This window comes from Scleropages formosus, chromosome 17 (genome assembly GCF_900964775.1).
Source record: "Scleropages formosus chromosome 17, fSclFor1.1, whole genome shotgun sequence".
NCBI lineage: Eukaryota > Metazoa > Chordata > Actinopteri > Osteoglossiformes > Osteoglossidae > Scleropages > Scleropages formosus.
In genome coordinates, this window is record NC_041822.1 from 7,349,172 (window position 1) to 7,374,599 (window position 25,428).

At 41.5% G+C, this 25,428-nt stretch overlaps 2 protein-coding genes across 5 annotated transcripts; one reads left to right on the top strand and one right to left on the bottom strand.

Annotated features, from left to right (window-relative positions):
* Nucleotides 1-12: 12 nt before the first annotated feature.
* Nucleotides 13-5,296, top strand: LOC108938662 (G-rich sequence factor 1-like). The gene is made up of 12 exons (XM_018759478.2): nt 13-506; nt 687-837; nt 2,144-2,299; nt 2,453-2,587; nt 2,672-2,810; nt 2,906-3,000; nt 3,302-3,427; nt 3,513-3,651; nt 3,743-3,876; nt 3,981-4,087; nt 4,163-4,298; nt 4,689-5,296. Exons 1-12 carry the CDS (start codon nt 234-236, stop codon nt 4,736-4,738), a joined length of 1,641 nt encoding a protein of 546 aa, XP_018614994.2. The 5' UTR covers nt 13-233; the 3' UTR covers nt 4,739-5,296.
* A 235-nt stretch (nt 5,297-5,531) lies between these two features.
* Nucleotides 5,532-23,943, bottom strand: LOC108938357 (protein RUFY3-like). 4 transcript variants are annotated; one of them, XM_018758882.2, is made up of 18 exons: nt 19,717-20,335; nt 14,133-14,306; nt 12,507-12,624; nt 12,201-12,302; nt 11,972-12,095; nt 11,547-11,611; nt 11,358-11,423; nt 11,198-11,267; nt 10,885-10,977; nt 10,693-10,776; nt 9,172-9,339; nt 8,778-8,875; nt 7,127-7,246; nt 6,660-6,789; nt 6,331-6,407; nt 6,223-6,250; nt 6,054-6,131; nt 5,532-5,944 (listed from the first exon to the last, which is right to left on the bottom strand). In XM_018758882.2, exons 1-18 carry the CDS (start codon nt 19,892-19,894, stop codon nt 5,801-5,803), a joined length of 1,917 nt encoding a protein of 638 aa, XP_018614398.1. In that variant the 5' UTR covers nt 19,895-20,335; the 3' UTR covers nt 5,532-5,800. The 4 variants fall into 4 exon arrangements, with proteins under 4 accessions (XP_018614398.1, XP_018614397.1, XP_018614399.1 ...); XM_018758881.2 differs by lacking the exon at nt 19,717-20,335 and adding an exon at nt 23,674-23,943 and having other exon boundaries at nt 5,533-5,944; XM_018758883.2 differs by lacking the exons at nt 5,532-5,944; nt 6,054-6,131; nt 6,223-6,250; ... (2 more) ...; nt 7,127-7,246; nt 19,717-20,335 and adding exons at nt 7,253-8,202; nt 23,674-23,943.
* Nucleotides 23,944-25,428: the final 1,485 nt, after the last annotated feature.

The window sequence follows — 25,428 nt, forward strand, 5'->3', positions numbered from 1 at the left end:
CTGCGAGTGACATTCTAGGAGTTGCTGGCACGTTTATGTCAACTAGTTTGCTTGTTTTCTGTTTTTTTGACATACTTCTCATGTGTTGAGCGCTCTCTGGTTTCCCGTCTCGTCTGCACGACACCTACGGAAAGTGAAGCTCAGTGGTTTCTCCTACTGCGATATTCACTGTCCTTGCTGGAGCCGGACTCTGTGTCTGTCTCTGACTCAGACTGAGCGGAGCCCGATGTGCAATGGCTGCACGCGGCACATCTCTGCTCGTGTCCTCTCTTTTCAGGCCTCGCGGCCGGTTGTTTGGTGGCATTTCGAGGAAAGCGCTGCTGCTTGACAGGAGGCCCGCGGGGCCTCAGTGCCACCACCAGCAGTGGCTGGTCGCGCACGATTATGGAAAGAAGAGCGCAGATCCAGATGCGCATCATCGGCAGCATCATCATCATCCGATTCATCATCGTGATGTGTTCGCATCTCAGAGGCAGTTTGTGGCTCTGCGCAGTTTCTGCAGCGAGGTGCGTCGATCAGAGTTAGTGTGAGTGAGGCACAGTTCTTGGCACTGGATGCTGCTCATACCTGGGACTGATCACAGGTGTGTGTGTGTGTGTGAGAGAGAGAGCTCTGCTCTTGTGTTGCGCTAGGTACTGAGAGTTCAATATGGTGATCATCACCGTGATGTGTGCCCTTGTGTGCAGGCACCGGCGTCTCCTTTCCACGATGAAGGCCAGCAATACCCACCTCTGCCCGAGTACGGCTGCGAGCAAAGGGAAAAGGAGCATTTCATAGTCCAGGCAAAAGGTCTCCCCTGGTCGTGTACAGCTGAAGATCTTCTCGTGTTCTTCTCAGGTGATTCTTGGTCATTCCTCATTCTCTGAATCTCTCTATTCGCTAAGCATCTCAAAACTCGCCTCTTTGGGAGTCGCTTCTCCTAAGTTCCCCCTAAACGTGTCAGTCACGTCCATGGTTCATGTGATGGAAAGAAACAAACTAACTGGACTTTAGAATCACGGTCTGCATCTGAGTGACTCTTTCCGTTAATGTAATGAACACATTGTATTTTCTATGAGATGTACATCGCTTTGGTGAAAAGCTTCTGCTAAATCAATAATGCAGGTATCAGTAAACTAATTGTAAATACACTTTGGAATTATTATTAACCTCTATTTTGCCAAGATTTTTGTCCAGAGTTACTTCTAATGTTAAATAGATTCATCCATTTATTCAACAGCATATTTTCTCACTTCCCAGAGTGTCATTTGGGACAGCCGCTAACATAATAAAGTTGCTCTAGTAAAATTACCCAGCTCTAGAAATGGGTAAATGACTGCAAGTAGCCTCACCTTCTAGGTCACTGGAGAAAAGTATCAGCTAAATGAGTAAATGTATGTGCGAGTATAGTCATTGCTCAGTTAATGCTATGCACTTTTACAGCCGTGTCTTTTTGGGATCATGCTCACTTTTGGCACTGTGCTCATGAGTATGATTTCATTAAAATGCATATCTTTCACAGGACCTCTGTGACCTGCAAGTAATGTTTGCCTGTGTGCAGACACACCACCTTGTACTTGTTCATTGCGTACACATGTACAAAGACCAAATATCAGTGTTCATTTATTATTTGCAAACACAGACCTAAAACATAGATTATAATGTATACCTATGCTTAAATAAAAGCATTAGGGCTTTGTAGTTTTCAGAATTTTGGTGGGGGAATAAAAATAGAGTGAAAATGAATGTAAAATAAATGTCCACATTTATGTTATACTATATTTTATTCTAGAGTGTATTATGTTGTTTTGTGTCATGGCATCAACAACAAAAGTAAATTATTACACGTTAGTTTAAAATATGGTACCATACCAGGCGTGCTGCGTCCAGAGAGTCACCAGGTAAGAGGCAGTATGGGGAGGGCTTACTGAGTGTTTTATTAAAGAAAAACAGTGCAACAAACACACAAGAAAACACAAAACGGGACCTTTCTGCAGCAACTGCATCAACTCCACTTGTAGCTCCTCGGTGTCACAACCAATGTCTCTTTATCATGTTTCATAAAGTCAGAATGTACACTGCAGATGGCTTACTGGTACGGAGTTTTAAGAACACTTCTTTGGAAAATTGGTAACAGTTGTCTGCATATCCTCTGTCTACTCAGAATGCAAGATCCGTGGTGGAGTGAATGGAATTCATATGATACACAACAAACATGGGCAGCCAAGCGGGAAAGCTTTCATTGAGCTGCAGTGCAAGGAAGATGTCCGAAGAGCACTAAGGAAGAACATGCACTATCTGGGTCACCGCTATGTAGAGGGTGTGTTGTTTTCTTACGATATCTTACATTGTCAGTCAGGTGGAATTCTTCCAGGATGCTAAGCATGATGTTGTGGTCTTATCCATGGTGGGATTTCATGTCTTTGGATGGAAGCTGTGAAGGAAAATGCCAATGTCCTTGTGCTTTATCCAGTACAGGAAGTGACAGACAGCGATGCTGAGAACATAGTGAAGGCGTCAGTGCAGCTCCCTGCCGCTGACGGAGTGGTTAAACTCAGAGGGCTTCCTTTCAGTTGCACTGTGGAGGATATTGTTCACTTCTTTGAAGGTTTGAGTTCCCTGAACTGTTTTATACAAAATTATTTTTATGTAATATTTATCCCTTATATGAACAATATTTTCTTGGCTACAGGTCTGGATATTGTTGGAGGTGGTGTGACCCTGGTTTTTGATGCCCACGGGAGAAACACAGGCATTGCTTATGTCGAGTTTGCTTCACAGGAAATGGCTGATCAGGCTTTACAAAAAGACAGAGAGCGAATAGGAAGCAGGTAAGAAACTGAGTTGTTGCCCCTTGCTTTATAAAGTGCCCCGCAGGTATTATAATTGCTCTGGGGGTTAACTGCTGTTATCTTATTGTTCTCAGGTACATCGAAATATTCCCAAGCAGAAAAAGTGCCATTCAGTCTCACTTCCGTAGCCAGAGGGTTTCTCTGACAGACTACTTTAACAGCGAACAAGGTAAGTGCTCACCTGAAAGCCATCACTTCATTTGACTTTATTCCCCAAAAACAAAAAAAGAATTTGATAGGTTTTAAACGAAGTGGCATAATTTTAGGTAATTTTATTGTAAGTTGTTTTGGAGAAAATGAAAAAGCAAATGCAGTGTAAATTGTTACATCAAGTCTTCCTGCTTTCATGCTTCGTCAGTGTTGGTTGGCACTTCATTAAACTGTGAAATTAGGACCTTTTGTACTGTTAAAAAAAAAAAAACAGTAGTTGTGAAAGAAAAAGCTTATGGTTTTGTTCATGTGTTTTTAAGTGTCAGACAGTGATGCTGAAGGCTTGCCGAAGGCACCAGAGCAGCTCCCCACAAATGGTGGTGTGGTTAAAATCCAAGGGCTCCCATATAGCGCCACTGAGGAAGATGTTATTCAGTTTTTCGCAGGTATCGTTGCCTCAGTAATGTGTACAGAATTCCACTCATTTTATAGTTTGAAATATCAAATGAACACAACATTGTTGCCCCACAGGTCTGGACATTGCTGAAGATGGAGTTACCCTGGTTTTTGATAGAAAAGGGAGGAGTACAGGCATTGCCTATGTGGAATTCACATCACAGGAAATGGCTGCTCAGGCTCTGGAGAAGCACCGGGAGACAATGGGGAGCAGGTGAGGAACAACGCAGGAATAGCTTTACAGTATCCAGGAATGTTTCATTACTGGGGACACTAACTGTTGTCATGCATTTGTCACACCTCAGGTACATTGAGGTGTTCCCCAGCAAAAAAAGTGGCATCAGGTCTGGATACAGCAGCAGGGCTCCAGTCTCTCCAGTCCCCACAATGGAAGGGAACACTGACCAAGCTACACAGCCTGACCTTCATCCTCAAAGCAGTGAGCACATATGAAACTTCCTATACTACATTTTCCTTATGGCTCTAACTCTTCGGTGGCTTTATACGATGTATACAAAAATGGTTAAGATTTTTATTCCACAGGTAATGTTGCTCCAGCATTGGGATCAACTAACATTCCCAGCATAACACAACACTGCGTACATGTGAGGGGGTTGCCCTTCTGCGCTTCTGGACAAGATATCGTCAATGTAAGTGAATTGGACGTTGTATGTGTTGCATACATTTAAGCAGCAGTACTGGAATTCAGTGTATTTTCCTTTCAGTTCTTCTCTCCACTACAGCTGGCTAAGATCTGTATTGAATACGGTCCAGATGGTAGAGCTAGTGGGGAAGCGGATGTATACTTCACCTGCCACGAAGATGCCGTGTTAGCAATGTCCAGAGATAAGGCCTGTATTGGTAAGTGGATGAAATTTTACAGTTAACTCCGTTTACATCAGAGTTGCATGACAAAACCTTAGCATAGCAGTTTGCTGTTAATGCTTTATATATTATGCTAAGAAAAAAAATTCTAGGCTGAACACATCCTTGACAATACTAGTACTGGTTAAGGTTGTTTGGAAAGTAATCTCCAGTAGGACTTCAGGTTGCTCAAAGGTGTCAAATAGACGGTTAGTACTTTGACCAGAGTCTGTGTTTAGAATGAGCACATTTTAGTAAATTACTTAAATATGCTTACTTAGCAGAAATCTTTGTTTGAGGCAGCTTCCAGGGATGAAGTGAGCAAATGGGTCTCTAGTGCTACCATTTTATTCTTGAACATTTGTCAAAATATTCTTCCCTCTGTAGGTGAGCGATACATCGAGCTGTTCCTGAATTCTCCAACGGCCCGAAGTTAGGAGTCAGACAAATGCTGCCCTACACTAGCAGCGCTGTAAAATGTTCTGGGTAGACTGCAGTAATTCTTGTTTGCCTACACTGTGGTTCTCTGTCTACAATTATTTTCCTCCCACTGCAGGAGAAAGAATGGTTTTTGCAAAACTACATCTTTAGGCTGTGAAGTACTATCTATGTACTGAAATGCATTTCTGTAATGTATAATCATAATGCAGTTTAATTGTTTTTTGTTTAAGCACATAATGTTCAGTGGTTGGGTGACAAGTTTTGTATACCTATTACTGCAAAAAACTGTCCCAAAAGTGCTCAGTTTTAAATAGACCTGCTAGGAACCATGAGGAATGTCTGCATAATTTTCTGCATTAATGTTTTACTCCACTATAGAATTCCACCATTTGTTAAATTAAACAATATGACCTTGAAGTAAAAAAATATTCCTCCTTTTTTAGAAACGCCCCTTTAAGTCAGGTATAGGTGATGCTAAATTAAATACGGAGCAGTAGAGGTAAAGTTTTGCATAAAGCTGGACACTTCAACTGCAGCTGTTAAATGAAATGTTAATTTTTAAACTGCACAATCTGTCAAATTTAAAAAGTAATGCATGTTTGTTTCAATTTAATGCTTTGAGTACAATACAGGCAAAATAGTAACTTAACAGTTTGTCACTATAGACAGGGCAGAAATTTTTCCAGTTCAGAAAGATAAAACTGAAGTCCATATGTATAATTATGGTTTTTCAAACCTAAATGGATATGTTTATGATCCATGAGTGATCTCAATTTGATTCAACACTGAATCAACATGGGAAAGACATTCATCAATCTCAAAAACAATTCACGATTGTACTATTTCTTACAACACTGAGTATGCACAGCATAAATCCACCTGGTGGACATTAATCTGTCATTTATTACATGATATCATTGATTCAGTGACTGTACAAGACTTATTTCCAGCATGGAGCACTCAACAGTACCCCTTTCTACAAATTAACATGTGTAAAAAATTTCCTAATTCCAACAGTTGCACTCCTCCCTTTATAAAGAATATGATTAGTTAGCAACTCAAGATGGACTGGAGGAATACTGGTGCAGTAACTTTGAGTGGCACTGGTTGCAGACTTGAACGGGGCTGATTGAAGATGGTAAGGGCAGCTCGTTGGCAAGGCAGCTCTCGCAGAACACTTCTCTGCAGTTGTTACAAAGTTTCTAAAGTATGAGAGGCAAAATTGAGACACAAAATATTGAACTGCATGTTTTGCATGTGTTTTCATTTCACTTTTTTTAATATGCCATGAGGGTAACTAAGCCAGTATACCTTGGGTCTAATCAAGGACTCCTCCTCTTCACACATATTACAGACAGAGGGCTGATTGTCTTCAGTCACTGACTGATCCTTGAAATGATCAGGAACAAATTACAACTTGAATTTAAAATTGGACCCACAGTTACCAAACTAATGGTTAAATGTATAATAATGAACGTACCTGTTCCTCTTCATTTTGTGACAGTGACCTAAGGGTTGAAATAATAGGCATTAATGTGCATCTTACAGAGAGGAGCAATGTTTTTTTTGGAATTTTCCCTCTACTTACATGCTAGAACTAAGACTCTCCTTTTCCTCCAACACTGTTCGCAAATGAACATTTTCCTTCCTCACTACCTCTAGCTCCTAGAAGGGAAAAAAAATTCGTTTAGACTGAATTTGGTCTGCACTGATGAATCTGAAACAACAAAAATGTTGACCCTCAGCAACAGCTGTATTACATGAAGCGAGTTAATGAAATACTGTGATTTAACTCCTTTACTGAGTATAGGTTTCACTTTATAGCCTATAAAATAGCACACTTCACACCAAAGTGTACTGGGGAGTTGGTATGCGGAGACAAATTTTAGAATGCTACCCAATTGACCGCACTGCTACCTTTCTCATGTCATCCATTTGCCTGTTGACATCCCTTTCCAGCAGTGAGGGTTTCACTTCCATAGGAACAGCATCATTAGGGCCACTCTTGCGTTGCCTCTCTTTCTTTAGTTCCTGCTCCAGACAAGCCCTGTGTTACACATTCAAAGTATGTCACTGTAACAGTCCCGACATACAGCTCCTTGTTGTACACATTTCTCCTTACAAAGTTATTCTAATATCTATGAATGTATGGCCACAGGGAAACCATGTGCTTTTGAGGACATGTGTAACAAGCCGATGAATGGCAGCTTTTACATATCATTACTACAACTACAAAACTAAAGTCTTGAGAGCATTCACACATTTTAATAATGGAAGGGGGTTTTACATCAGGAAGAATTCACTGCATAGCCTCTGGTCACCATGGTTCCCTCCTGCTCTATACCAGCCCTCCTTTTCATCTACAACGGAAAGGCAAAACCTACTTTTTCTTGGTCAGCTGCTCCACCTCCAGTTGTAGACTCTCGATTTTGTCCCCAAACTCCTGCTTGAAGAAGCGGTTGGCCTCATCTGCGAGGTCACGCTCCTTCTCCGCCTGTCTGGATCTGGGTTTGAGCCACATGAACTTATGGTAAAATAAAAGCCATGAAGGGGAAGAAAACCCCAATTTCAGGATGAAAAACAAAAATACCAAACTCAGATCATAACTTGGAACTGAGAAACAAAGTGAGAAGTTTCTGCAAAAAAGGTGAACCAGGCCATTCTTTGTTATCCTTATTTTATTACACTGTTTTCCCTGTAACTTACATCTAGGCTGAATAAACATACACTACACATTACCCTCCTGCTGGAATCCGATTATGGGATTCATACAGACATTAATCTGTATTGTTAAATGTTTTAATACATTTCATGTTCGGTCAGTTGTTTCCGCTGCCGCGACAGTCTTTTTTCCTGCAACATTGCCAGCGTAACATTTTTCTTAATGGGTTTTCAGGACCAATACAGTCTCATCCATATTTTTACAACTTTGGTAAAATGGTATCAACTCCAAAAAAAAAAAAGTAGGTCAGTTTCTTCCAGTTCAAAACTCTTGAGTTTATTTGTATGTTGGCAGAGAAAACAAAGGTCAGCAGACCTAACTTTCTACACTGCACCTCACAAGACGACAGGAGTAGCAAAATATTAAAGATGGGTATCAATTTAGTTCAATACAGGCTAAACAGCGTTACAAAAATTTATATTTAGTATCCATCTCCATAATGCCACTGCATATATTCATAATTAACAAAAGGTCTTTAAAATACAGGAAATTATTGACAACTGCTCAACTAAAGCATATACATCAGAGTCACATAGGGCTTGATGATGATTGCTTTTCAATTTATTAAAGTAGTAACTCATCGGGAATCGTTCTACTTCAGTAATACATAAGAATATATCAAAATCAGATTATGGAACAACTTTAGGAAACTCCTTCTTATGGTTGGTCTATTGATGGTGGAGGAGTTTCCAGGCTGCAGAATTCAGACTTCTGGCCTGTTTCACCACATCTTTTTCACTTAGGATGGAAGAAAATAATCAATTGAAGTGATGAAAATGGAGTGGAGGAACAAAAAAAAAAAAAAGCAACAAAACAAAAGGAAAGTTGTGAACAAGCAGTAAGCCTTTGCAGTCCTGCTTTTTCAGAAGACACAAATGCACAAGGTTTACAAGAACCTCAACATGGCAGCAATAACTGTACTACAACACTCTTGAAATGTTAAAAACAATCACAGATCATGAATCATAAATTAGCAATCCAAACCATAGTAACTCATACAGGTAAGAATTCTGTAATCCAGGCCATGAGCGTCCCCCTAAATATGTTGTTTTTTCAAACTAACCTTCTAAGTAATAAAGCTTTGACAAGTGTTCAGTTGTGCAATTAAAACTGTCTGAAGCTGAATTTATGTTAATAGATTAACAACAGAACAACAATGTCAAACAATGAAGGTAATGTTTTATTAACACAAATAAAGCTTCAAACTGAGCAGGCACACATTCGCTACAAGAATCATATTGAGACCTCTGTACAGTACAACATCAAAAGTTACTACTCTTACCGCTAAGTGGACACCCTAGTGCTTCTCTCACCTGTGCTCCAGTTGCTTGATTGTCGCAGCCATTTGATTTGCTTTTTCCTCCAGACGACTGATGACTTCGCTCTTCTGCTTCAAAGTTGCATCAGAGGTCTGCGCACAATGTGAACGTACTTTAGCCGCTACATTTATCAAAATGCAAAAACTCCACAGTAAAAACAAATATGCAGAGAATTGTGAAGTTAGTCTAAAATGATATTTTCTTAAGACAACAGAATATTGGTCAGATATTCAGCTTCAACAATAATTAGTACTATTAGAAAAGTCAGGGCAAGGCTGAAAATGCTCATTAAAATCTATATTTATTTTCAAACGCCTTTATTATTTGAGTGCAAAAGATTTTAGATGACAGGGACTTGACAGCTGCATGTCCTGGCAACTTGCGGTACCTGCGTCTTAACAGAAAGTTGATGGTTGAGAGTGCGCAGGTCATCAAGGTGCCGCCGGAGCTCCATCAAAGCATCCTGCTTCTCACAGATGTCCTTCTCCAGCATCTTCATGGCCAGCTCCATCTCCTGCTTCATTCCTATTTGCAATTCCAGCTCTTTTTCCACATCCTGGAGTACAGTATATATATATATATATATATATACACTTTTTTTCCTCTTTCATCCTCTACCATATTGCTATAATAGAATGAGTATTTACGAGTTTATCTTTATTTTTAAATAAATTAAAAAAAAAAATCTGGAGTGCAAAGAAATGTAAGCAATTTCGATATAGTAATGTGCTAACTTGTTCCTCAAGGTTGAGCCAGTGCAAGAGAGACCAGTCTCAAAGATACACAGAATATTTAGCTGGTAAAGAATTCCTGTATCACAGTGCAGCAAACCCAGTTACGTACACTCAACATCCACTTAATTTATTCTGAGAAAGAGAACAATATCTGCTATGCACATACAATACTTGCATTAATTTCAAAAGAAAAAATTACTATATGTTCCCAGATTGTATCTAACCTATTTATGCAGCACGGTATTCTTACTTGTTTTCACTTAACAGATGCTTCTCTCCAAAGCGACATACATCTCAGAACAATACAAAAAGTGCATCACATCAACAGGAGGAGATCTGGATGCATATGTGACCACCATAAAACTGTACAATAGCTGTTTATAGCACGTAAATAGCTGCTTGGAGCTTCTTAGGGTTTTAATTCAGAGAAAGGCCCTTGATCGAGGGCACTACGGCAGGAGAGGGAATTCAGACCACGGAGCTTCAGGATAAGGTAACAACCAAAACCACTACACTGCCTGCTGCTTCTAACAGCAAGCAACTGTAATTTTTACACATAAAAGTCATTATGTACTGACAATCTCCATCAACACTATATCAGTGCAAGTGATTTTGGCTCTTAAATGTAAAAAAAAAAAGTATAAAAAAATGAATAAGTGACTTACAGGTGGAAGAACAAGGTGGAGTATTAAGGGAAGTGGAGAGATGGGATAGTGGCGGGCACAGTGACAGTAAAAGTGACAAACTAGAGTCATACTGCATATTCCAGTAGCTTAGATCTTGAGCTTCTACCACTGAGTGTTTGCACTAGGCTTTGATTCACTTTTATGTATTTTGTATGATCTCGCATATGTGTATTTTCATCTGCACAGGTCATTTACTTGGTGCGTGTATTCATCTGCACTAACCCCTTACTTACATACGTGCAATGGTTACTCATCTCGTGTGTGAATTCATCCACACTAGTCATTCACCTGTTACGTGTTTCTGTTCTTACACACTAGTTTCCACATGCTTGTATCACTGCTTAGCAGACAATTTGTCTACTGAATCAGACAAGTACTCTTAATTTCCCCTCCTAAACTGAACGGTCTGTTAAAGCAAATCTCCCTTAAGCCGGAGTCCATAAGGAATATGCTGGGTACGCTTCTTCAGCTCACAGAGGAGAAACTGACCAGCCGCAGCTGAGTCTCCTCCTTGAGTTGCTTCCAAGTGTCCCCCAACACTTGGCCATCTGCGTTGTCCTCTGATCCAGACACCTGTACAAGCACACCTTGCAATCAACACTTTAACAAACTGAAGTAATATTCCAGCTCAAAAAGTGTTGCCGAGCAACGTGGAGATACGAAAAAAATTAATGTGAATACCTTGTGCGCTGACTCCAAGTGGTAAGAATGTTCCTCCTTTACCCGTTCCATCTCTTCTTGTAGAGTTATGATCCTGTTATTTGCTACTGCGAGCTAAGTAAAATGAGTGACATGAGATGAGTGATGTCTGTTGCAGTAACTAAAAAACCTGATATGCTTTATAGAATTATGACAAATAAAATTAAAAAGTTAGTCACATTCTTTGAGAAGTTAATAAACTGATGTGAGGGGAAATATCAATGTATAGGGTACATTTCTAAAAGCAGTGAGCTGTGTGTGTTTGCTGAAATGCAGTTAATGAGTAATTGCCCACCTCTTCTGTTAACTTGGTATTTGATTTTTCAAGCGCATCAACTTTTGCCTGAAGATTATTCACTGAAGCACTGTTGGTAGAACAGAACAAGAGGAGCTCAAGGTAAAGAGTCTTTACTGTACTTTCAAAAAAAACACCTCTGTAATTGAAGTTACAGTACCTGAGATGTCTGTTGAGTTCTTCAACATAGTTCTTCTGATCAAGAATTGCTGTAATCTGTCCATCTCTGAAACAAAACAAAAAAAAATGTTCAAGTATCACTGTGTAAATGCTGAAAAGGCATTTGTTAAAACAACTATGGCACTTGCTGAGATGAGATACCGGACTATATAAAAAAAAAATGACATACCCTTCTGTGGTCTTGCTGCTATGCCCTCCATCTTTTAAATACATTGAGAAGTCTATAACACCAACCTAAAACACAATAGATGAAATTTATAACAAGCAAACAAAAGAGACAAATGATCCAATTTCACGCCTGTCTCCTTTGCTTCACTCCACAATGCTTCAAATAAATTGTTTTAATCAAACGTAACAGCACTTCACCTAGCCATCTATTATAAGGATTAAAACTCAACTCAAGATGCAATCATTACAGATTATCTAGTAATTAAAAAACTGATACTGAGGGGAAAATGAAAATTAAAATCAAATTCTAAATCAAGCTACATTAAACCCTACTATAATGTACAACAATAAAACGAGAATAAGTTACGTAACTAACAAGCACAAAACAAAAAGCTTCATGTTATGCAAGCAAGAAAGCCACGTCACCTGCGAGTCCAAGTCCTCCCCCTTCATACAAAGATTTGCATCTATGACATTGAGACCCACTAATAGGCCTGCGATCACCGCTCCCTCCTCTTCCATCATCAATGCATTTGGTTCATAGAATTCACTGAGGAAAGACAACGGACACTGTGACCGCACCAAAACCCAAAGACAAACACGTACAAGCATCCCATAGGGATGGTTCTCAAAGACGGTAACAACAAACTCATACCTTAGCAAGTCTTTTCTGTTTATTATAGTTTTCATGTAATCTGACAGCTTCTTCTGCATAAGGGCAAGACGCAGCCAGGCTCTTCCCCGCCCCAACGGCGTTCTACAGCGGCAAACAAGCAGTTTTAAACCAGAGGTGTACTAAATACTGCAAGGACTGAACATTTACCACGCATTACAGGAGAGTTTCTGCCAATAATTCACTTTGCCAGTCGACCATTATGAAGAAAAAAATCAAAACAAGACTAATGTCAGTTTGCTACTTGAGCACACGGAAATTAACAACACTGACACTTTCGGAACTCACTTGAGCCCTGGGAGGTCTTTCACGCTTGCTGCAATTTCACCTGCTTCTGGATTTAACTTCTCCACTAGCTCCAAAGGGCCCCAGAAGGACTTGTTCTGTCCAAGGAATGTTTTCTTGGCTGTCACATCGGGAGACATGAGTTCGATTAGAAACGCCATGATGCTCAAGTCAGCAACCACATGAAAACATTGTACAGTTAAAACAATGAAAAACTATAAAGCTGTTCCAGTATTTTTTGACATTATATTTAAGATATCATAATGTTTACAATTTAAGATACAGCCCATAAATATTCAAATGTACAAAATTTTTACATTTTGAGCCTGCTCTACAACAACGATTATAATTATACAGTCCATGCCAGCAGGTTGAAAAAAAAAGTCATTCATATTATCACATGCCTTGTTTGGTATAGGAAAATAATCTGATTAATTGTTGGCTTTGAATATCAGCCTTAACTAAAAGAACCAGTTCCCTTGGCTCTATAATTGTGTTTTCTGCAGAATTTCTAGTTTAGGCCTCCATTTGGTCTCACAGTCGCATTTGGAAAACGTTCATACATCACGGCTTGCTAGCTGAAAATCTTCCATGCAGCATGGCCTTTCCAGATGGCTGGCAATAAATTTTGAGTCCGTAATCATGTCAAAATAACGAGAAGCATTTTTCGACAAACAGACTAAAGAGACTGAAGCAGACAGTTGTGACAAGGGAACCGAACAAAAGGGCGCAAATACATGCAGGCTACCAGCAGTCTCCTTGAAACAACAAATTACACTGAATCAGAAATGACATAAATCTATACAAATTTTTACTTACGGAAGCTGCTTGGACAGAAAATGCTTTGTACTAAACTATTTCCTAAATGAATACTTTGACAAATATAAGTATCAGTTTTAAAAGTTCTGAACGCTGCACAATTACACAAAATCATTCCTGGGTATGTAACTGACATCATCTGTCCAAGGCATCTTACAACAGTGGCTTTTTATACTAAGTGACAGACCTACTCATTTAGTTCAGTTATTTTTACTTCACAAATTCCGGATAAGTACCTTGCCCAGAGGCAACACAGAAGAATTCGAACCCAGAACACCTTATGAGTGCAGGACAATGGAAGTGAACATTATGACACCTAAGGTAACATATTAACTTGTTTGGTCATTTGCATCGTTTTCATTCATTTCTTTTGTCTTACGCTTCTGTTTTTTGCATTAACGATTAAATTAGTACATACACACTGAGTATCGTGACGGTATCTATGTTCTGTTTGTTTAAGCCTTACTAGCTACAAAAGAGACAAAGGAGCACAAGTAGAGGGCCATACGGTATTAGAGTAATTCAAGAAGGAAACCTGCCTACTTTTGTTACGTTATCATAACTGGTGTTAAGTACTCAAGTAACTGTGTCCATTTTAATGTGATTTGATGCTATTTTAGTATAAATGAGAGTCAGTTTTTGGGCTTAAGAACACAAATGTTACAACTGAAACTAATGGTAATTATGTCCGATTTACGAGAATTCACCTCATGAAAGATTTTTCAAGAACCTTCATAAAGTTGGGGTGACTATGTGTGTATATACAGGCACCGTATAAATAAAACTACATTTGGGGGGGGGGAAACTTACTTTTTAGACCATGTTTCAAACAGTGCTCCATCACAACAAAGAACTGCTGAAGAGGTGCGTAGTCCGAGTCGAGTGTTCGGCCCAGGTTCAGCGCCGACTCAATGAGACCCTTTATGCTCAGCTTGGCCATATTCATCAAGTTGAGTCTCTCGATGGCAATGGGATCCTTGGGATCTGGGAGGAAACAGAGAAATGACAAACTTGACACAGTCTCAGTCAGACATTTCAGGGACAAAAGGTATGTCATGAAATTTCTTGAGAAAATGCACAAAGGAGAGGATAAAAACAAAACTATGAGGAGGAAAGAAAAAAGGTGTGATGACCAATGAACATTGGGGGGGGGACTTTTACCCAATTATAAACAAATAAGAAAAATCAAGTTTTACAGCTGTAATGAAGCTTACACTCAAAGCTATGAGAAACAAAGGATTCAAAAGCATCTTGTGACATTTTAAAAAATAAAAAAAAAAAAGACATGTACCATTTTCCACAGCTCTTCTATGTCTTGGGAAGGACACAAAAACCAAGATTCAAATACAGAGCCCAGGACCTGTCAGGGACCAGCGCTAGAAGCTTGGAATACATGTTTATATTAAATTAAGGCTATTTCATATTTCTTGATGGAAAAAACTACAATTGCTGCAGAACAAAATTAGCAACTTTAATACAATGCAAGCTGTAAATGTGTAAAAATTTACAAGCTACATTTATTCATGTAACTGACGCTTTTCTCCAAAGCGACTTACAGTGCTAAGGTTACAATCATTTACCCATTTACACAGCAGAGTAACTTTACTGGAGCAATTCAGGGTAAGTACCTTGCTCAAGGGTACAACAGCCAGAGGTGGGGATAAACCTGTAACCCGTGGATCCAGCGGCAGTAGCCCTAACCTCTCGAAACAGCCTCAATTCTCTGTGGCATGAATTCCACAAGATGTCGGAAACATCCCTTTGATATTCTGGTCTATGCTGACATGACTGCATCACATAATTCCTGCAGATTTGTCCGCTGCACATTCATGCTGCGACTCTACCGTTCTACCACAAACCAAAGGTGTTCTACTGGATTCAGATCTGGTGACTAGAAAGGCCACTGAAGAACAGTGAACTCATTGTCATATTCATAAAACTACGAGTGGCACAGCGAGTAGCGCTGCTGTCTCACAGCACCTGGGTGGTGAGAGAGGACAGGGGTTGGATCCCTACTCAGTCTGTGTGGAGTTTGCATGTTCTCCCTGTGTCTGTGTGGGTTTCCTCTGGGTGCTCTGGTTTCCTCCCACAGTCCAAAGACAAGCTGTTCAGGTTCCCCCAGAGTGTGTGACAGGGAGAGTGTTCCACCGATGTATGGATGAGTGACCCAGTGTAAGTAGTAATATGACAACATCATAAATGATTGACTTTCTACTGACAAAATCACCACACATTTCTTGTTTACTTAAATCCTACAGAAATGGCCCTAGCTTTAACTGAATCTGCAGTGCAGTCCTCAACATTTAACACTTCGAAAAGGTGTGAACTTTCTAGACTCAAAAAGAAAAAAACTTTACGCAGGACAAAATTCCACCGCACAAAAAAAAGTTGCTCATCTGTTGTTCATTAGGTCAAATATTTAGAATATCACCAAGAATCGCATTTAAGACACAATGACATTTTTAGACCTTGACATTAAAGAAATGAAAACAATTTAAGGATTTAAGATTCTGAACATCCTGTGTTAGCAGAGACAATACGGCTTCTTGGTTCTGAATTTAAAAAAAAATGTCCAGAATGATGCAATTAGGCATCAGATTACATACAATACGGGATACCCTGGGGACAGGAGGGAAGCCCCAAACGCTTCTCTAAAAGCAAGGGGGTATCCATTTACTCCGCGTGAACCATGAATGCCCTAGATAATGGATCATTTCCCAAAAGGGAGTGTGCATTTCAGATCATTTTCTCTGTTTGTGATTCCATAGCTGCAAACACGTGTGCTCACCTGACCAATTATTCTTCACTGTGTTTTGGGTAAAAAGATGTGCACATGTTTAGCAACAATTAGAGGGACTCTACACCCCTGCCTGGCACAAGAGTACAAGGTTGTCTGTTCCATAATGTCCTGGGACACATTTTCCTGCCTTGACACTGTCTGACTAATTCCATCAAATGACAAAATGAATGTGTCACATAACCTTCTAAAGCAATTATGTGCATTCAGTGATCTATTTTATTTTGTTCCCAGCTGGGAGGGCTACAGTTTTAACATGACTACTCCAAGTGACCAAGGATATTATTTACCTACCTAAAGATGTCTCCAGCAGATGCTGGTAATGCCAGGATGCATCCGTCCACGTTCCACAGACTCAAACCACCACAGCTATTCAAAATGAGTCTGCAAAGACCTGCCGGTAATGCAACTATAAAAATACGGATTCCTAACAATTTCAGAATTACATGTTAATAATCTAAATTACTGCTTTTTTCTGAAGCTCTAAGACGACATTAACAGGAACATGGATGCAACAATTATCGAAAAGGGGAATTTAAAAATGAATCACAAGCATGGCACTTCCTCTGTTTCACAGGCTGAATGCTGGCAAAATATAATCAGTAATTTCAGCAGATGTGATCCAATAGATCCATTCCTCAAATAACCAGATTAATTTGTTCCGTGAAATCAGCTTGTTAGGCTAATTCTTGTAAGAGCATTAAATTAATATGAAATTCACATTATTTCTTACAAGACAAAAAAGGTTGTCAAATTTTTTTTTAATTAAATCCTTTGTCCCAAAAAATTTAAATAGGTATTTAAAAGAATTTCTACATGACAACAACATCTAATAACATGTTTTACAATATGATGTAAAAATTATTACTGTATTTAAATCATTCATTCATTACCAGTGCACTGTCCACAGCAATGCCACCCCCCCCAACCCCCAAGATATGCACACAGTTTATTAATTGTGGTCAAATGGCAAAACACTGAGTTCACATTTCCAAATGTCAAACATTGTACATAACATTCACCTCTGTATTTGGCCATTTAGCTGCCTGCTCAGGTCAGTGTACACAGATACTGCACGCACCATATTTCAGCTAAGGTTAAACATATCGCACTAATAAATATTGCAAATTAGAGGGAAACTGGTCTCGAGTCCACCCACGAAGCACAGAGCAACACGCAGGCTTCACTCTGGACAGAGACTTTGGGATAACTCCCTTCACAGATGGGTACAATATAAACGTAATAAAGTTCACAAGATCGCGTATCTATTCTCCTGCTATAGTGCTCATGAGAAAGGTACAAACCCTGAATTCACACACACACAGTCAGAAACTGCTTGTACCAAGCATGGTCGCTGCAAACCGGAGCCAAACTCGGCAACACAGGGCGCAAGGCTGGAGGGGGAGGGGACACACCCAGGACGGGACGCCAGTCCATCACAAAGCACCCCAAACAGGATTCGAACCCCAGGACCCATCCCAACCTGCTGTGCCACCGTGCCCCCCAAACCCTGAATTCATACAGCAAAAATATCCAGCAATATAAATGTATATCTAGGCCACTTATTAAAATTGTAAGTTGCTTTAAACAAAAGAATCAGCTAAATGAATGAATAACAGTAATAATAATAACAGATTAGTAAATGTGTTATTTCAGATTTCAGTTGTGATCTTGCATTTTTCTTAATCAAGGGTTGTGACTGGTTACAAATCAGTGTGACAGGAAAAAGGAAACATACAGCAGCTGGTTTTCTAATGGAAGAAGCAGAGTGTCTGCTTGCTTTACAGAGTGAAAGTAGGCAGTGAATAAAATACCTGTTGTGAGAGTAAAATGACCAGCAATCGGGCGAAAATGCCAAATAATAAGTATGATGTATCAAAACGGTAATACATTTCATTAGCTGGAGTGAATGGACAGTAATTTTTTGTGAAAAAACAGATGGCATCCATCAAGTTGATAACTTTTACATTTCCATATTTACATGTATTTATTTAGCAAATGCTTTTCTCCAAAGTGACTTCCACTGAACTCTATGCAGTGTTACCAGCCCACACACCTCATTCACCATGGTGACTTACATTGCTAGACACACTACTTACAATGGGTCACTCATCCATATGTCAATGGAACACACACACTATGGGGAACCTGAACAACATATCTTTGGACTGTGGGAGGAAACCAGAGCAGACACAGGGAGAACATGCAAACTCCACACAGACTGGGTGGAGATCGAACCCATGTCCTCTCACACCACCCAGGCGCTGTGAGACAACAACACTACTCGCTGTGCCACCATCCGGCCTTTTGTTTTAATACATTTATACTGACAGTCTAATTACAGTAATAAAGTGGTTTATGACAAATTAACATTATCCAGTCACAAACATCGGGTGAAACACTGATTTAAAATGTTACGCCAATTGATGACACTAAAACCAAAGTCCAGCTGATGATGCAATGAGAGCATCTGCAGACCACTGTTTGAGACTCCAGTTACAGTGGCTCCTTGTATCACCTGCCTTAATGCAGTAAAAACATTTAGCTTAGGGAGTCACATTACAGCAGAGATTACTTCGGTACAGTACGTTTTTATTAAAACTAACAGGAAGCATTTCTCTTTGCTCGCGCAACAGACCTATTAAGCAAAACACAAAGCATGATGTTCCCTGATGTCTATAAAGAAAACAATGCACCAACTGTAGTACGTCCAACGTATTAGTGAAAAAACCAGCATATTTCCACGAGATTCACATTACTTTACTACAGCACGTCCCGAGGAGGACATCTATCCGTTTCATTGCATAAGAGGCATAATTTAAAAGCTTTAGACATTTACATTTATTCAATTAGGAGACACTTTTGTCCAAAGCAACCTACGTCTCAGCAAAAGGACAGTGACTAAGACCTGGCTGCATCAGGACATTACACACTGATGTCATAAAAGTGTAAAGACAAAGGAAAGCAATGCTGCACCAATGCACTGGACGTACTGAACTATATGAAGATAGAATTTTAATATCTGATGAATGACCTATGGTTCATCTGCAGTTTTGGGGGGGGGGGGGGGGGGGGCATTTACTATACACAACAGTTAAAGCCACGATACAGGAATGGAGTTTATTCATGAAATGTTTCCAGTATGTGAATTAGTGCGTTTCTCATTGCATAAAACCTACAATTAATAAAAAACTAAATAATGGTACAGCAACGTTACTGCATTATTGACTCTTGCTTGGAGAACACAGAAATATGTTAAAATGAAAGAGGAGAGCAGCATTATGATCAGAACAGAGTTAAAGGCGAAACAAAGTCCAATGATTTAAAACAAAAATCACGTTTTCCAACCAACTGAAACATGTCTCATTATGCAAAAATTACACCGAGCAGGACTATCGCATAGTTAAAACAGTCTTTCTGCAGCTCGTAACATTAAGTAAAAGGATATTCCTAAACATCTTCACGCTCCATTTTAGATATTCTATTCTTTCAGCGCTGGGCCCCGACACGGAACACAGGAGCCCTTGCATTATTTCACAGAGCGATTCTCAGGTTCACACCTGTAGGGAGCGGAGCGCCACACCGTCCACCACGTACCTTCGCGGGCCACCTCAGGGTCAGGAGTCAGAGAGATGTCGTTGAGCTCTCGAAGGCACAGCCACTCCCCATCCACAGAGACCCGAAAGTTGCAAAGGTAAATAGTCTCCCGCGCGGCCTGAGTGATCTTGTCAGTGGTGGGCGTGGGAGCATCGCTCTCAGGTATCAGATCAGACATGATGACTCAGCTGACAACACCACCACTACCGCTGAGAAACGCTCTCTCAAATAAAGATCCGGCTCGATGAAGAGGCACGGCGTAACGTGAGAACAAACGAGAATAATCCGCTATGGCTCAGTCCGCGGTCTTTCGGAAATAATGGGAGGCCAGGAGAACATTAGAGAACAAAAGCAGGTGAGGCGTCTCCTGCAGCCGTACCACCAGGACCCTGCTCTTCTCTCTGCCTCCGCGCCTCCCCCACAGAGGAGGGGGAAACGTTGCCGTGTCAACAACAAAAGCCCAACGAGCCCACCCCGGCTGGCCACCTGTCACCCGGAGACGCAGAGAAAAGCTTGCCCCTCCCCGAGCCAAAATCGCAGCCTCCTTTACCCCGCTCAGCCTGGATGACTAGAACGGGGTTGGCTGAGCGCGCCGTGGAGACGGAGCACGCTGGGTGTGAACCAGTATGGCCGACTGATAAGCGGCGCTGAGGATCGAGCGTCACGTGAGCAGATGCTCTGGAGGAGGGGCATAAAGGGACAATTGCCAGGACACACAAGAGGGGCTTGTAAGGTGTGGAAACTTCCTCCATGTACCTCCATGATAGGAGAAGCAGTTCTGAAATTCTTGTGGTTTTTCTGACCTGACGGTTCTCTTACTGTGTGTTGTATTTGCTGCAGAGAACCCAAAACGGCAGATCGTAACTACCGTGTGATAAATTCTACCTCCACACGAAGCACTATACAGTGATTCGATCAGTAAGCGAGTTCTTTTGAACCCGAAATGCGAGTCCTGCGGGTCAAGCTTGAAGGCCATCTGCTTGTGTCATCTGCTGACTGCAGCTGGACAACGCAGAGCAGCAGCGCATATTGCAACTGGTATGGCCTGAGTGACGGGCGAGGATCAATCGACTTGGCCTTTGTTCTCCTGGACAAAAAACAAAGTGCATGCATCGACCGTTGAATTAAAAATAACACGGCCGAATTAAGAAAATACAGGAAATTCCCCATGACGTGTCAGTGCAGCTATGCCAGTGTGATATTCAAATATAAGTTGAAACTTCCTCTATTTCAACTATTTTATTCTTGCATCATCGGTTTTGGGGGGGGGGGGGGTGTCACTGCTCATTGATGGTCTGTCCAATACATTTTCAAAAGAGACTTTGGAAGAAAACCAATGGAAGAAAAAAAAAAAATCAATGAACTAAAAAATGTAACGTATATTATGCTGCGTGTGTAAGAGATGGAATGTTGCACTGTCTAATCATATATATGAATAGTGTTAATAAAGCATAACCACGTTCCCGTAAAAAGCTCTGTCACAAAATGTGGCACAAACCAAGTAACTAAAATTTACCGAAACAAACCCTCATGTAAACCAGTCCATCTAGAAGTTCCTGTCTTTCTCTCACCAAAACCTGGTTTTGCAGATACATCTTGCATAAGAGGATCTGCCACAATCTCACAGCAAACTCTACGCAACACCTGGTCCAGGCCACGGCGACATCTCGCCTGGACTACCGCACCTCTGTCCTGTATAGTTTTCCAGCCTTTGCTGCACGAGTTACGTTCGACCTGCTGAAGCGTTCCCACGTGTCGCTCCTCCTCATCTCTCCACATTGACGTCCTATAGCCGCCCGCATCGAATTCAAGACTGGTTATGACCTAGAAGACCATTAATAGATCTGCTCCCTGATAAATACAAGACCTGATCACTCACTACACCCGAACCAGACTGCTAGCGGTGCTCCTCCACCTCTGCCCGCTTGGTGACCCCATCTGCAAAAGGTTCAAAAATCAAAGGCTCGAAGGTTTTCGGTTCTGGCTCCGATGTGGCAGAATGACATCTTCCTCTCCCTCAGAACTGCAGAATCTCTCTCGACATTTCAGAAGTGTCTCAAAACTCCCCTCATTTGGACTCGCTTCTTCCCTGGTCAATAAACGTGTGTTTATGTTTTATAATTTATAACAACTGTTTAAGAATTCAAAAATCTTTATGCAGGGACTCGTATAATGTATACTGGTTCAAATGGAGGGGGGCGCGGTGGCGCAGTGGGTTGGACTGGGTCGGACTGGGTCCTACTCTCCGGTGGGTCTGGGGTTTGAGCACCGCTTGGGGTGCCTTGTGATGGACTGGCGTCCCGTCCTGGGTGTGTCCCCTCCGGCCTTACGCCCTGTGTTACTGGGTAGGCTCCGGTTCTCCGCGACCCCGTATGGGATGAGCGGTTCCGAAAATGTGTGTGTGTGTGGTTCAAATGGTGATTTGTGACAATCGGTACTCAAGAATCACATGTCCGTATCCAAATCTCTCCCGTTGATGTAACGTACGTTCTGTATTGTTCTCGGAGATGTGTCACTTTGGAGAAAAGTGTGTATTAAATTAATAAATGTAAACGTAAATACGCCTTTAATCAAGTATAACACGTGTTTTGTAACTATGTATTATTATTTAATCTTCTTTCCGATGATTTCAGCACTCTCTGCCAAGCACTGATTCCTGAGATCCAAGTAAAGACATTTTTATCAATTTTTTCACAAATACAAGTTCTTTAAAGTGACTAAAAGTAAGGTCACGAAACAGCAAATCAACAGTAGTAAATAAAGTACACAGTCGGCCTTCAAATTAAATGAGAGACGATCTTGCCAACCGTCCAATGGGTGTTCCACAATTTACATGTTTCATACAATAACATCGACATTATAGCTACTTTTTATTATTAGCCCACATTTAACTACGGCTCTGCCCGCAACAAAGCGCAGTGTTAAATAATGAGCGTTACACTGATTTACCCCCTTATACTGCAAGAAGGTCTGAATACTAGCGCTCACAGGCCCGAAGCACTTTTTCTCACAAATGTTTATGTGCACTTCGCACCACAGTAAAGCTAAACTGCGGAGTGATGGAGAAACTAAAGAAACCATTTTATGAAATGCCTAGAAATGGAATAATGTTTATCAAAGGCAGTTTTCAGTTGCATCCAATTTCTGGATCGCAGTCTGTTTTGGCTTTAAACGTTTTCTTTTCCCCTTCCGTCGTTGAACCCTACGATGTCTACGCTGAGAAAGCCAGCAGTGGCAGTAGGATCTTCTGACTCTTTCGGCTGAGGGTGAGAATCTTGATCGACGGTTCTAGATCTTTCGGCATTTGAAGCGGAGACGTTCGGACGATGAGGGAATCGCTAACTGCGACGCCCCCTTCGGAGAGCCACTAAAGTGAATCGTCGCGGTTACATTGACATGTATTCATTTCGCTGAGGCGTTTTCTCCAAAGCCACTTAGTGACTTACAATCCTAAGACATCTACAATTATTTACGCATCAGATGAATTGTTTTTTTCACCGCCGGAGCAATTTTTACCACCTTGGCCTGGGTGCTCAGAGGGTGCTACAGCTGGAGGTGGGATTCGAACCTGCAACCTTTGATGCAGAGGCGGCAACTCTAACCACTACACTACCATCTTTGCCTCAGTTTGTGGTTCGCACGTCAAACTGCGATATCATATCCTCATTGTAACTCGGTTCATTCCGGAGCAATCATTCCTGGAATGTCACGAATGCGTGTAATGTAATTTACTAAGTGTGTGCTGACAGAAAAGGAACATGGACTCATGCCGGGGGGCAGAGGAAACGAGAGTTCGCTCAGCTGCACCGCGCACGACTGCTCCACGCCCTGGCAGCTCTTACAACCCAAACTGCCACCTCGTTGCTGTCACGTGCAGTGAAATACGAAGGAATATACCCAGCAGGCCGTGTCGGTTCGTGTAGGGAAAACGCGGACAAGGCGCGCGCACACACTCACTTTTCCTGGTACTTCTCTGTATGTGAAACTCGTACTGCGGCTGAGTGGACGCGGACGTCGTCGGGGACGCGCTCGTCTGCGCGAACTGCACGTTCCCGGAGCTCAGAGCCTCCCTGAAGTAAATCACCGAGGTGGGGGAGAACGAGCCCTCCGGGCTGCTCGCCACCTCCCCGTTGTCGCTCGCACACGACTTGTCATCTTCAGCTGCATCCGAAGTTCCCGAAACTCGTCCCGCGGGCGCCGCGCGCTCTTCCGCCATCTTCGGATGGAACTCACGTGATTGCTTGCCCTGTCTAACCCGTACGACCGATACATGTCCCGCCCGTGTTTACTTCGTAAACGATTATAATATTTTTAGTGCAAGAGCTCTAGTAGGTTTACAAACAAGATGGAAATGTTTGTCAAATGCATAAGAGCATCTCTTTTTTTCTTTGTAAAAATATAGTATAACGTAAAGCGTAGTGCGCAGAATCACAGAACGGGTGACAATATGGATGGGTTACGTCTCGGGTGCTAACGGAACACGCGGACCTCAGCACATCGCGTAGCTGAGCAGCGCGATCCAGTGTATGACAGAATCTGCTATGACGCGTAACTGTTTTTCACTTGGACCCCGAAGTTTGCCGCTCATTGTACCGAACGTATTACCCGCACGTGCATTAAGTGCAGCTAAGACATTTAAAATTGACAGAAAAGTCAACATTAAAAATTATTCCTATCGCTGATTCCAATATGTATAGGGCTAAATGACAAGATGTCGTTTATTGGACTCAAAATGCCAGTGACAAGGTAGCTTAGCAGCCTTCTTTGCCAACAGAAACACAGAAATCATTTCTAAAATGGACAGCAGAGGGCGACCATACAGCTAATGAACCGACAAACTAATTGGAATTTAATGTGATCTGTTCAAAGTTAGGACATTAAAATGAGGAGAACCATAACTATTAGTATTTAAATATGTTTTATGTATATATGAAGCTATGGAATGCATTCCCAAAAAAATACACAGTATCAATCATTCCAAGTAATTACCAACATAAATGGAAGATTCAAGGCAAAGGTGAAGCACAGTTGCTAGACCTCAGATTTCCCCTTTGTGTGAGAAGTCTGTGAACCTAGTGGGCACAAATCATGAAATCCACATTGATTTTCTGTGGATGTTTGGTGAAGTGGTGGATCCAGCAATTTTCAGCTGATACCCACGTACATTTCACATGATTCCAGTCATGTGGGAAAGACATATTAAAGGAATGTGGAGTTCATGTGGCATTTTAGAAGTCACTCTCAGCCTTCCTTGTCTGTACTCCATCCATCCATCCATTTTCTTGACTGTTTGTCCTTCTAGGGTTGTGGTGGCAATAGGCAAAGCAGAGAAGCCTAGACATCCCTGTTCTTTGCAGCTTCCTCCAGCTCAACCCGGGGGGATCCCCAGCTGCTCCCAGGCCAACTGGAAGATACAATCTCTCCGGGGGTTCCTGGGGTGACCTCGGGGCCTCATCCCAATTGGCCGTGCCTGGTATACCTCCAAAGGAAGGCACTCAGGGGGCATCCTTACCAGATGCCTGAACCATCTCGACCGGCTCCTCTCAATGGGAAGGAGTAGCGGCTTTACTCTGAGTTCCTCCTGGATGACCGTACTCCTCACCCTGTCATGGAGAGTGAGTCCCATCACCCTGCGGAGAAAACTCATTTCAACTGCTTGTATCCGCGATCTTATTCTTTTGGTCATTACCCAGAGTTCTTGACCGTAGGTGA